A 13,342-nucleotide genomic window follows, 5' to 3' on the forward strand; every position below is an offset into this window, starting at 1 on the left:
CTCTTCACTAATGGCTCCAAGGAAGCCATAGCAATGATGTACTTCACAGCTCAGATGTGTTACGTATTGTATGTTAGCAATTGCTGTTATGCAACCGAACAAAACATATGGGGTGTTTGTTTGGGATTATAATCTGCCCAGATTATATAATCCAACACATTTTGAACTAACACAGATTATATAATCCAACAAATTTTGAACTAAGTGTTAGTTTAAAATTTATTGGATTATATAATCTAGGCAGATTATAAATCCAAACAAACACCCCCATAATTCAGTAGTCCAAGTCAACAAAAATGATGGGAAGTTAACTGACCATTTCAATTAATATACCCAATAGACCCAACAAAGAAAAGAGTAGAGCTATAAAAACGAACATTTTCTGTGTTCAAATGGCTGCAGTGCAAGCACCTCCTGACTCTGGCCAGTCCAGAATCAGGCAAAATGTAATGCAAAAATTCTGGTGGAGGTGGACAGTCAAGAAACTAGAGAGCAACGTCCAGCCTTGGCTCGAAAGAGAATCCAGTGAATAGCTGCAGCGGAAACCTCTTCGAAACAGGGCTCTTCACGGACCACTTCCATGACTTGTGGTTTACTTCGAAGGTGAGAAGAGCTGGCGACCCATAGCTCTGGATATAGATAAGATCATCTGCCCCACAGCTTGCAAAAACATCATCAAACTCGCCAAATCCTTGAAAAAACTTGTGTGGCATCCGAGCAACCTCACGCCACTCTTTGTTATGGAGCTCCCAAATGCCGATTCCCTTGATGATCCCAGGCCTATCTTGCTTGCCAATGCCACCAACCAGCACAAGCTTCTTGCTCAGGTTCATCAATCTGCCACATGTAAGAACACATGGCACTGGAATAGCCATGCTGATCAGAGAAGTGTGGTTAGGTCTTGCTGTGAGATCATACATTACGAGACAATGGCGGTGCTCATTGTTGTTCACCAGAATTCCTGTGAAGTACAGCAAATAGTAGAGGACTCCATCACAGATGACACACTCGTCGCCACCTCTCCACCCAACCAATACTCCAGTGAAGGGAGTCATCCAACTACCAGAGACTGACTCGTACAAATGGATGGTAAGCTCCCAGTGATAATACTCCGATGGAACCTGGTTGCTTCTTGCAACAGCCACAGTGTAATGGTGAGACCTTATGTCCACAGAAAACGCGAGAGCACTGTAACCAGCTGTTTTGCCCCCAGGAGCATCAAGAAGCCTCTTCCAGTCCTTAGTGATGGGGTTGCACACCACAATGCGGCGCCTGGTCTCACTGTCCATCAGGCACACCAAGCCAGCAGATGAGGATGTAGACCAGTTGCTCTTCTCAATGCAAGGGAAATCAAATCCATACCATTTGCGGAGGCTCGGGTCATAGGCAAAACCAGAAACTGCATCCTCACTACAGGTAAACATGAAGTACCACGGCTTCTGAGGCACTATTTTGCTCCATGCGTGCCTCCGGGCATGCACAATCTCATGCCACCTTTTGCAAACAGACCCAGATCTTATGATACTTGCAACAGGCAAGAAGGAAAGAACCTTCTCCAGAAGATCATCAGGGAGAACAACATCCAGCGACACTGCCACATCCCCATTCTGATCGTCATCGCTGTCTTCAGACACAGGTCTGTATTCTATGACCTGCGAACCTATGTCGGAAGAAGGATAGAGCTCCCACTCTTCTGACCCCATTGCCAACATCCAGTGAATAACGCAGTAGCTAATACGAGATCCTGCAAGAGATAATACTGGAATAAAATAATGGATGAAGCTTATAGCAATATGGAAACGTCTAATGTAGAGCTAACTAAGTACTTTCAGCCCAACCAAAATTTCCGAGTAGAGAGTACATGTAAATAGAACAGCAATGTTCAGGTTAGGTACTACTCAAGTTTATGCAAAAACAATGAAAACATCTTGGTAGCTGTCTACATCTCAAGGGAACTCCCACAGCTCATCGCAACTGACCAGAACCAAACACCAAAAGTATGGCATTTTTTTAACAGACTACAATCGCCTAGATGAAAAGGACAAGAATCCAACCTGACCAATCTAACCTTTCAACGACAGGAAAGGCGGTAAGATTAACAAATGTCTGCCCAGTCTTCTATCTTTTTTACTTGTTATATAAAAACTTTTCTCGATCCGTATATTGTCATGTGTCACGAGGATTAAACAGATAAATGTCAGAAACAGCTACTAAAGAAATGGATCTCAGGGGGGACAAATAGCAGGAATATGGACAGTAACGTCTCCATCACAAATGGAACCTCTTATTATTTTACAGAGAGAAAACATTGATTTTTGGCCACCGCATTCAATTTGCCGCGGGAAGGGCCACATCACCAGTTCACCACGATCATTAAAGGTAGGCACAGACAAATAAAGCAAGCCGCAATAGCAAGGTAGTCAGAACAGCACTATCTACCAACCAAATTTTATCAAAAACCGCAAGCCTAATGGCTACCAATAATCCTTGACGCCGCACAAAATTAAGCGCTAATCTGCAAATCAATGCACAAAGTACAGACCTAAAAAAACCCAAATAATCCGGTCCCTGTGAATGAAAAGAAACATAAATGGGGGAAGACCATGCGGTTACCTCTCCTCAATCAAGAACAGAAATCCAAGAAAATATCCTCACTTCCTGAATCCGCCGAGCCGCCGTATCCTCCAGAGTCCTAACCCTTTTAGTTTAATAAAGATATTGAACAGAGATTCAGTCGCCGAAAGAATACACCAAACATCATATCTTTGCACAAATCAGTAACCAAGAAACTCCCAGAGAAAGACGGGGAGGATACCGGCCGCTGTTTCTTGCGCTTCGGCGGCCGGTGACGATCGGATGAGGCGCGAATTCCCCGAATCTGGTGGGGGCGAGGGGGTTAGGCCTTCGTGCCCTCGTACTCCAAGAAAGAGATGGAACAGTAGGCTTTCTCCTAACGCTACATTAGGTCAGGCCCCTCATGGGCGTCGCGTCTAGCGCAGCGCCACAATGGCGTATATAAGGAGGCAAGACAGAGAAAGGGGAAGGTGCTTGCTTCAAGCAAAAAAAAAAAATTAATAATAAGATGGACAGAGCGAGGGAGGGAGAGGGAGGATCGGTTCAGCTTTAGAGGAAGAGGGGGCTGATGAGTGATGACTGATGAGTGCTCGGCTAGACTGATACTCGTGGAACGAGAGAGTGAGGGAGAGAGGGTACAGCTGGAAAAAAAATCTTGAGTTCAACAAACTGGTTTGGGCTCTCGTCTAGTCATCAATCACTGCGATAAGTATCGACGGCGGTGTTCTCTACGAAAAGAGCGGACGGTCCACGACCGAAGGTCGGATGGTCCACGACCTGGCGCGGAGGCTAGGGGTTTTGCTCGACGAGTCGGACGGTCCGCGCCTGATGGCGGGCGGTTTGCGCGTGCTCAAAGACGACAGAGTTTACCAACAACACCTGGATCTCGCTCCCAGAAGGGACCCCGTCGGGGAGGATAGATTCTAGAGTTTGTCTTAGGATCGACAGGTCACCCAAGACGCCTCTAAACGACGTAGAGCCGGAGAGAAGTGAAGTCGTGAAGATTAGAGGAAGAAGTCTATATTACTGTCTAGTCTTAGGACGAAAAGTAAAGAACGAAAGATAAATTGATTGTTTGATCGATTGTTGGTTGTTCAATCATCGTCCAAGAACATGTAGTCTGTCTTTTCTTGGTCGGTCCTGACTATTGTTTAAGGATTCTACACAACAACACAGATGTTACATTATAGGGGAACGACTACTATGCAAGCAGCCCTTCTTTGCAAGCGTGCAAGCAAACCATCTGGTCCATTAGATCGTGATCCAACCGTAGGTCACATTTAACACTTAAACCCTTCCACCACCAGCTCAATCATTTTTACATAAAACCCCTAACAAACAATGGTTGTATCTGTGGTTGGATCGTAATCTAATGGACCAGATGGTTAGCTTGCACGCTTGCAAAGAAGGACTGCTTGCATAGCAGTCGTTGCCACGTTATAGAGCATCTTGAACTACCTTACTGAAAGTCGTCTAGAGGGGGGTGAATAGGGCGAATCTGAAATTTAACAACTTAATCACAACTATAAGCCGGGTTAGCGTTAGAAATAGAAACGAGTCCGAGAGAGAGGGCGCAAAACAAATCGTGAGCGAATAAAGAGCGAGACACGATGATTTTTGTTTTACCGAGGTTCGGTTCTTGCAAACCTACTCCCCGTTGAGGTGGTCACAAAGACCGGGTCTCTTTCAACCCTTTCCCTCTCTCAAACGGTCCCTCGGACCGAGTGAGCTTCTCTTCTCAATCAAATGGGAACCAAACTTCCCGCAAGGACCACCACACAATTGGTGTCTCTTGCCTTGATTACAATTGAGATGATCGCAAGAAAGAATGAGAAAAAGAAGCAATCCAAGCACAAGAGCTCAAATGAACACAACAAATCTCTCTCACTAATCACTAAAGCTTGTGTGGAATTGGGAGAGGATTTGATCACTTTGGTGTGTCTAGTATTGAATGCTATAACTATTGTAAGGTGTAGAAGTGGGAAAACTTGGATAACTTGAATGTGGGGTGGATGGGGGTATTTATAACCCCAACCACCAAACTAGCCGTTTGGTGAAGGCTTCTGTTGCATGGCGCACCAGACAGTCCGGTGCGCCAGCCACGTCATTCGGCCGCTGGGTTCCGACCGTTGGAGCTCTGACTTGTGGGCCCGCCTGGCTGTCCGGTGGTGCACCAGACAAGTCCTGTAGACTGTCCGGTGTGCCACCCGCGCGTGCTCTGTCCTCTGCGCGCGCAGGCGCGCATTTAATGCGTTGCAGTCGACCGTTGCACGCGAAGTAGCCGTTGCTCCGCTGGCTCACCGGACAGTCCGGTGTTACACCGGACAGTCCGGTGAATTTTAGCGGAGCGGATTCCCGAAGCTGGCGAGTTCAGAGTCGCTCTCCCTTAGGGCACCAGACAGTCCGGTGAATTATAGCGAAGCGCCTCTGAGAATTCCCGAAGGTGAGGAGTTTAGCTTGGAGTCCCCTGGTGCACCGGACACTGTCCAGTGGTGCACCGGACACTCCGGTGCGCCAGACCAGGGAGCATTTCGGTTGTCCCTTGCTCTCTTTGTTTGAACCCTTTTCTTGGTCTTTTTATTGGCTTATTGTGAACCTTTGGCACCTGTAGAACTTATAGACTAGAGCAAACTAGTTAGTCCAATTATTTGTGTTGGGCAATTCAACCACCAAAATCAATTAGGAAATAGGTGTAAGCCTAATTCCCTTTCAATCTCCCCCTTTTTGGTGATTGATGCCAACACAAACCAAAGCAAGTATGGAAGTGCATAATTGAACTAGTTGCATGATTGTAAGTGCAAAGGTTACTTAGAATTGAGCCAATAGAAATTCTCATAGGATATGCATGGATTGTTTCTTCATTTTTAACATTTTGGACCATGCTTGCACCACATGTTTTGTTTTTGCAAATTCTTTTGTAAATCCTTTTCAAGGTCCTCTTGCAAATAGTCAAAGGTAAATGAATAAGATTTTGAGAAGCATTTTCAAGATTTGAAATTTTCTCCCCCTGTTTCAAATGCTTTTCCTTTGACTAAACAAAACTCCCCCTCAATAAAATCCTCCTCTTAGTGTTCAAGAGGGTTTTAAGATATCAATTTTGAAAATACTACTTTCTCCCCCTTTTGAACACAATGAGATACCATTTTGAAAAAAAACTCTTTAAAATAAGGTGGTGGTGCGGTCCTTTTGCTTTGGGCTAATACTTTCTCCCCCTTTGGCATGAATCGCCAAAAACGGATACTTAGAGTGAAATATAAGCCCTTATAACTACTTTCTCCCCCTTTGGCAAACAATATATGAGTGAAGATTATACCAAAGTTGGAGAGTTGCTCGGAGCGACGGCGAAGGATGAGTTATGAGTGGAGTGGAAGCCTTTGTCTTCGCCAAAGACTCTAATTCCCTTTCAATACACCTATGACTTGATTTGAGTTTCACTTGAAAACATATCAGTCATAGCACATGAAAGAGACATAATCAAAGGTATATGAATGAGCTATGTGTGCAAGACATCAAAAGAAATTCCTAGAATCAAGAATATTTAGCTCATGCCTAAGTTTGTTAAAGGTTTGTTCATCTAGTGGCTTGGTAAAGATATCGGCTAATTGATCTTTAGTGTTAATATATGCAATCTCGATATCTCCCTTTTGTTGGTGATCCCTTAAGAAATGATACCGAATGGCTATGTGCTTAGTGCGGCTATGCTCAACGGGATTATCCGCCATGTGGATTGCACTCTCATTATCACATAGAAGAGGAACTTTGGTTAATTTGTAACCATAGTCCCTAAGGGTTTGCCTCATCCAAAGCAATTGCGCGCAACAATGGCCTGCGGCAATATACTCGGCTTCGGCGGTAGAAAGAGCGACGGAATTTTGCTTCTTTGAAGCCCAAGACACCAAGGATCTTCCCAAGAACTGGCAAGTCCCCGATGTGCTCTTTCTATTGATTTTACACTCCGCTCAATCGGCATCCGAATAACCAATTAGATCCAAAGTGGATCCCCTAGGATACCAAAGCCCAAACTTAGGAGTATAAACTAAATATCTCAAGATTCGTTTTACGGCCGTAAGGTGAGCTTCCTTAGGGTCGGCTTGGAATCTTGCACACATGCATACGGAAAGCATTATGTCCGGTCGAGATGCACATAAATAGAGTAAAGAGCCTATCATCGACCGGTATACCTTTGGATCGACGGATTTACCTCTCGTGTCGAGGTCGAGATGCCCATTGGTTCCCATGGGTGTCTTGATGGGCTTGGCATCCTTCATCCCAAACTTGTTTAGAATGTCTTGAATATACTTCGTTTGGCTAATGAAGGTTCCCTCTTGGAGTTGCTTCACTTGAAATCCCAAGAAGTACTTCAACTCCCCCATCATAGACATCTCGAATTTCTGTGTCATGATCCTACTAAATTCCTCACATGTAGATTCGTTAGTAGACCCAAATATAATATCATCAACATAAATTTGGCATACAAACAAATCATTGTCAAGAGTTTTAGTGAATAGAGTAGGATCGGCCTTTCCGACTTTGAAGCCATTAGCGATAAGGAAATCTCTTAGGCATTCATACCATGCTCTTGGGGCTTGCTTGAGCCCATAAAGCGCCTTAGAGAGTTTATACACATGATTAGGGTACTCACTATTTTCAAAGCCGGGAGGTTGCTCAACATAGACCTCTTCCTTGATTGGTCCATTGAGGAAGGCACTTTTCACGTCCATTTGGTAAAGCTTAAAGCCATGGTAAGTAGCATAGGCAAGTAATATACGAATTGATTCAAGCCTAGCTACGGGTGCATAGGTTTCACCAAAATCCAAACCTTCGACTTGTGAATACCCCTTGGCCACAAGTCGGGCTTTGTTCCTTGTCACCACACCATGCTCGTCTTGCTTGTTGCGGAAAACCCACTTGGTTCCTACAACATTTTGATTAGGACGTGGAACCAAATGCCATACCTCATTTCTAGTGAAATTGTTGAGCTCCTCTTGCATCGCCACCACCCAATCCGAATCTTGAAGTGCTTCCTCTACCCTGTGTGGCTCAATAGAGGAAACAAAAGAGTAATGCTCACAAAAATGTGCAACACGAGATCTAGTGGTTACCCCCTTATGAATGTCGCCGAGGATGGTGTCGACGGGGTGATCTCGTTGGATTGCTTGGTGGACTCTTGGGTGTGGCGGCCTTGGTTCTTCATCCTCCTTGTCTTGATCATTTGCATCTCCCCCTTGATCATTGCCGTCATCTTGAGGTGGCTCATCTTTTTTATCTTCTCCTTCATCAACTTGAGCCTCATCCTCATTTTGAGTTGGTGGAGATGCTTGCGTGGAGGAGGATGGTTGATCTTGTGCATTTGGAGGCTCTTCGGATTCCTTAGGACACACATCCCCAATGGACATGTTCCTTAGCGCGATGCACGGAGCCTCTTCATCACCTATCTCATCAATATCAACTTGCTCTACTTGAGAGCCGTTAGTCTCATCAAACACAACGTCACAAGAAACTTCAACTAGTCCTGAGGACTTGTTAAAGACTCTATATGCCCTTGTGTTTGAATCATATCCTAGTAAAAAGCCTTCTACAGTCTTAGGAGCAAATTTAGATTTTCTACCTCTTTTAACAAGAATAAAGCATTTGCTACCAAAGACTCTAAAATATGAAATATTGGGCTTTTTACCGGTTAGGAGTTCATATGATGTCTTCTTGAGGATTCGGTGTAGATATAACCGGTTGATGGCGTAGCAGGCGGTGTTGACCACCTCGGCCCAAAACCGATCCGAAGTCTTGTACTCATCAAGCATGGTTCTTGCCATGTCCAATAGAGTTCTATTCTTCCTCTCTACTACACCATTTTGTTGTGGCGTGTAGGGAGAGGAGAACTCATGCTTGATGCCCTCCTCGTCAAGGAAGCCTTCAATTTGTGAGTTCTTGAACTCCGTCTCGTTGTCGCTTCTAATTTTCTTGATCCTTAAGCCGAACTCATTTTGAGCCCGTCTCAAGAATCCCTTTAAGGTCTCTTGGGTATAAGATTTTTCCTGCAAAAAGAATACCCAAGTGAAGCGAGAATAATCATCCACAATAACTAGACAGTACTTACTCTCGCCGATGCTCATGTAAGCAATCGAGCCGAATAGATCCATGTGTAGGAGCTCGAGTGGCCTGTCAGTCGTCATGATGTTCTTGTGTGGATGATGAGTCCCAACTTGCTTCCCCGCCTGACATGCGCTACAAATCCTGTCTTTCTCAAAATGAACATTTGTTAATCTTAAAATGTGTTCTCCCTTTAGAAGCTTGTGAAGATTCTTCATTCCAACATGTGCTAGTCGACGATGCCAGAGCCAACCCATGTTAGTCTTAGCAACTAAGCAAGTGTCGAGTTCAGCTCTTTCAAAATCTACTAAGTATAGCTGACCCTCTAACACTCCCTTAAATGCTATTGAATCATCACTTCTTCTAAAGACAGTTACACCTACATCTGTGAAAAGACAGTTGTAGCCCATTTTGCATAATTGAGAAACAGAAAGCAAATTGTAATCTAAAGAATCTACAAGAAAAACATTGGAAATTGAACGGTCAGGAGATATAGCTATTTTACCCAATCCTTTGACCAAACCTTGATTTCCATCCCCGAATGTGATCGCTCTTTGGGGATCTTGGTTTTTCTCGTAGGAGGAGAACATCTTCTTCTCCCCTGTCATGTGGTTTGTGCACCCGCTATCGATAATCCAACTTGAGCCCCCGGATGCATAAACCTACAAAACAAGTTTAGTTCTTGATTTTAGGTACCCAAATGGTTTTGGGTCCTTTGACATTAGACACAAGAACTTTGGGTACCCAAACACAAGGCTTTGACCCCTTGTGCTTGCCCCCAACATATTTGGCAACTACTTTGCCGGATTTGTTAGTCAAAACATAAGATGCATCAAAAGTTTTAAATGAAATGTCATGATCATTTGATGCCTTAGGAGTTTTCTTTTTAGGCAATTTTGCATGGGTTGATTGCCTAGTGCTAGATGTCTCACCCTTATACATAAAAGCATGATTAGGGCCAGAGTGAGACTTCCTAGAATGAATTCTCCTAATTTTGCTCTTGGGATAACCGACAGGGTACAAAATGTAACCCTCGTTATCCTGAGGCATGGGAGCCTTGCCCTTAACAAAATTAGACAATCTTTTAGGAGGGGCATTAAGTTTGACATTGTCCCCCTTTTGGAAGACAATGCCATCCTTTATGCCAGGGCGTCTCCCACTATAGAGCATGCTTCTAGCAAATTTAATTTTTTCATCTTCTAAGTCATGCTCATTGATCTTAGCATTAAGTTGAGCTATGTGATCATTTTGTTTCTTAATTAAAGCTAGGTGTTCATGGATAGCATCAACATTAATGTCTCTACATCTAGTACAAATGGAAGTATGCTCAACGGTAGATGTAGAGGGTTTGCAATATTTTAATTCTACAACCTTAGCATGCAATATATCATTTTCACTTCTAAGGTTAGAAATAGTAATATTGCAAACATCAAAATCTTTAGCCTTAGCAATCAAATTTTCATTTTCATTTCTAAGGCTAGCGAGTGAATCATTTAACTTTTCAATCTTAGCAAGCAAATTAACATTATCATCTCTAAGATTGGAAATAGAATCATCACAAACATTAGAATCAACCTTAGCAACAAGTTTAGCATTTTCATTTTTAGGTTGGCAATAGTATCATGGCAAGTGCTTAGCTCACTAGTTAATTTCTCACATTTTTCAACTTCTAGAGCATAAGCATTTTTGACCTTAACATGCCTTTACCTTTTCTTTTTGTTGCATGTTGAGGTTGGCAAAAAGGGTACGCAAATTATCTTCCTCATCACTAGCATTGTCATCACTAGAGGACTCATATTTAGTGGAGGATTTGGATTTAACCTTCTTCTTTTTGTCGTCCTTTGCCATGAGGCACTTGTGGCCGACGTTGGGGAAGAGGAGGCCCTTGGTGATGGCGATGTTGGCGGCGTCCTCGTCGGAGGAAGAGTCGGAGGAGCTCTCGTCCGAGTCCCATTCGCGGCATACATGGGCATCGCCACCCTTCTTCTTGTAGTATTTCTTCTTCTCCTTTCTTCTTCCCTTATTGTCGTCGCCCCTATCACTGTCACTAGAAATAGGACATTTTGCTATAAAGTGACCGGGCTTACCACACTTGTAGCAAACTTTCTTGGAGCGGGATTCGTAGTCCTTCCCCCTCCTTTGCTTGAGGATTTGGCGGAAGCTCTTGATTATGAGCGCCATCTCCTCATTGTCAAGCTTAGAGGCGTCGATGGGTTGTCTACTTGATGTAGACTCCTCCTTTTTCTCCTCCGTTGCCTTGAATGCAACCGGTTGTGCTTCAGACGTGGAGGGGCCATCTAGCTCGTTGATTTTCTTTGAGCCTTTGACCATCAACTCAAAGCTCACAAAATTCCCTATCACTTCCTCGGGAGTCATTAGTGTATATCTAGGATTACCATGAATTAATTGAACTTGAGTAGGGTTAAGGAAAACAAGTGATCTAAGAATAACCTTAACCATTTCGTGGTCATCCCATTTTTTGCTCCCGAGGTTGCGCACTTGGTTCACCAAGGTTTTGAGCCGATTGTACATGTCTTGTGGCTCCTCCCCTTGGTGAAGTCAGAAGCGACCGAGCTCCCCCTCGATCGTCTCCCGCTTGGTGATCTTGGTCACCTCGTCTCCTTCGTGCGCGGTCTTTAGCACGTCCCAAATTTCCTTTGCACTCTTCAACCCTTGCACCTTATTATACTCCTCTCGACTTAGAGAGGCGAGGAGTATAGTTGTGGCTTGGGAGTTGAAGTGATGGATTTGTTCGACCTCCTCCGAGTCGTAATCCTTGTCTCCCTCCTTTGGTACCTGTACTCCATACTCAACAATATCCCATATGCTTTTGTGGAGTGAGGTTAGGTGATGCCTCATTTTATCACTCCACATAGAATAATCTTCACCTTCAAACACAGGTGGTTTGCCTAATGGAACGGAAAGTAATGGAGTGCGTCTAGAAATGCGAGGGTAGCGAAAGGGCATCTTACTATACTTCTTGCGCTCATGGCGCTTTGAAGTAGTGGAGGCCGATTCTGAGCCGAAGGTGGAGGGTGACGAAGAGTCGGTCTCGTAGTGGACCACTTTCCTCATCTTCTTCTTGTCACCCTTCCGATGGGACTTGATGGAGGAAGAGGATTCCTCCTTGTGCTTGTGGGCGGACTCCCTTGAATGTGTTCTTCTCGAGCTTGTGGCCTTATCGCCAGTCCCAAGATCCCTCTTGGCGTGATCTCCCGACATCACTTCGAGCGGTTAAGCTCTAATGAAGCACCGGGCTCTGATACCAATTGAAAGTCGCCTAGAGGGGGGGTGAATAGGGCGAATCTGAAATTTAACAACTTAATCACAACTACAAGCCGGGTTAGCGTTAGAAATAGAAACGAGTCCGAGAGAGAGGGCGCAAAACAAACTGTGAGCGAATAAAGAGCGAGACACGATGATTTGTTTTACCGAGGTTCGGTTCTTGCAAACCTACTCCCCGTTGAGGTGGTCACAAAGACCGGGTCTCTTTCAACCCTTTCCCTCTCTCAAACGGTCCCTCGGACCGAGTGAGCTTCTCTTCTCAATCAAATGGGAACCAAACTTCCCGCAAGGACCACCACACAATTGCTGTCTCTTGCCTTGATTACAATTGAGATGATCACAAGAAAGAATGAGAAAAAGAAGCAATCCAAGCGCAAGAGCTCAAATGAACACAACAAATCTCTCTCACTAATCACTAAAGCTTGTGTGGAATTGGGAGAGGATTTGATCACTTTGGTGTGTCTAGTATTGAATGCTATAGCTCTTGTAAGGTGTAGAAGTGGGAAAACTTGGATAACTTGAATGTGGGGTGGTTGGGGGTATTTATAACCCCAACCACCAAACTAGCCGTTTGGTGAAGGCTTCTGTCGCATGGCACACCGGAGAGTCCGGTGCGCCACCGGACACTGTCCGGTGCGCCAGCCACGTCACCCGGCCGTTGGAGCTCTGACTTGTGGGCCCGCCTGGCTGTCCGGTGGTGCACCGGACAAGTCCTATAGACTGTCCGGTGTGCCACCCACGCATGCTCTGTCCTCTGCACGCGCAGGCACACATTTAATGCGTTGCAGTCGACCGTTGCGCGCGAAGTAGCCGTTGCTCCACTGGCTCACCGGACAGTCCGGTGTTACACCGGACAGTCCGGTGAATTTTAGCGGAGCAGATTCCCGAAGCTGGCGAGTTCAGAGTCGTTCTCCCTTGGGGCACCGGACACTGTCCGGTGGTGCACCGGACAGTCCGATGAATTATAGCGAAGCGCCTCTGAGAATTCCCGAAGGTGAGGAGTTTAGCTTGGAGTCCCCTGGTGCACCGGACAGTCAGGTGTGCCAGACCAGGGAGCACTTCGGTTGTCCCTTGCTCTCTTTGTTTGAACCCTTTTCTTGGTCTTTTTATTGGCTTATTGTGAACCTTTGGCACCTGTAGAACTTATAGACTAGACCAAACTAGTTAGTCCAATTATTTGTGTTGGGCAATTCAACCACTAAAATCAATTAGGAAATAGGTGTAAGCCTAATTCCCTTTCACTTACACCTATAGGTTTTGACACACCAAGCTATATTCTTCATTAAGCCTCCTTATCCTTATGAGGTTATTTGCTTCCTAGCTAAAGGGATTTGTTTAGCTCTAATCAATTCCGTAGAAGTAATCCTCTTAAATTATTTCTAAGCAACTTATTATT

At 44.8% G+C, this 13,342-nt stretch overlaps 1 protein-coding gene across 1 annotated transcript; it reads right to left on the reverse strand.

Moving 5' to 3' along the window:
• Window positions 1-302: 302 nt before the first annotated feature.
• Window positions 303-3,050, reverse strand: LOC100283601 (kelch motif family protein). The gene is given in 3 exon segments (NM_001156502.2): window positions 303-1,744; window positions 2,614-2,698; window positions 2,816-3,050. A coding segment is annotated over 1 exon segment (1,227 nt). The 5' UTR covers window positions 1,713-1,744; window positions 2,614-2,698; window positions 2,816-3,050; the 3' UTR covers window positions 303-485.
• Between the last annotated feature and the right edge of the window lie 10,292 nt (window positions 3,051-13,342).

Source organism: Zea mays, chromosome 4, assembly GCF_902167145.1.
Source record: "Zea mays cultivar B73 chromosome 4, Zm-B73-REFERENCE-NAM-5.0, whole genome shotgun sequence".
Classification (NCBI taxonomy): Eukaryota; Viridiplantae; Streptophyta; class Magnoliopsida; order Poales; family Poaceae; genus Zea; species Zea mays.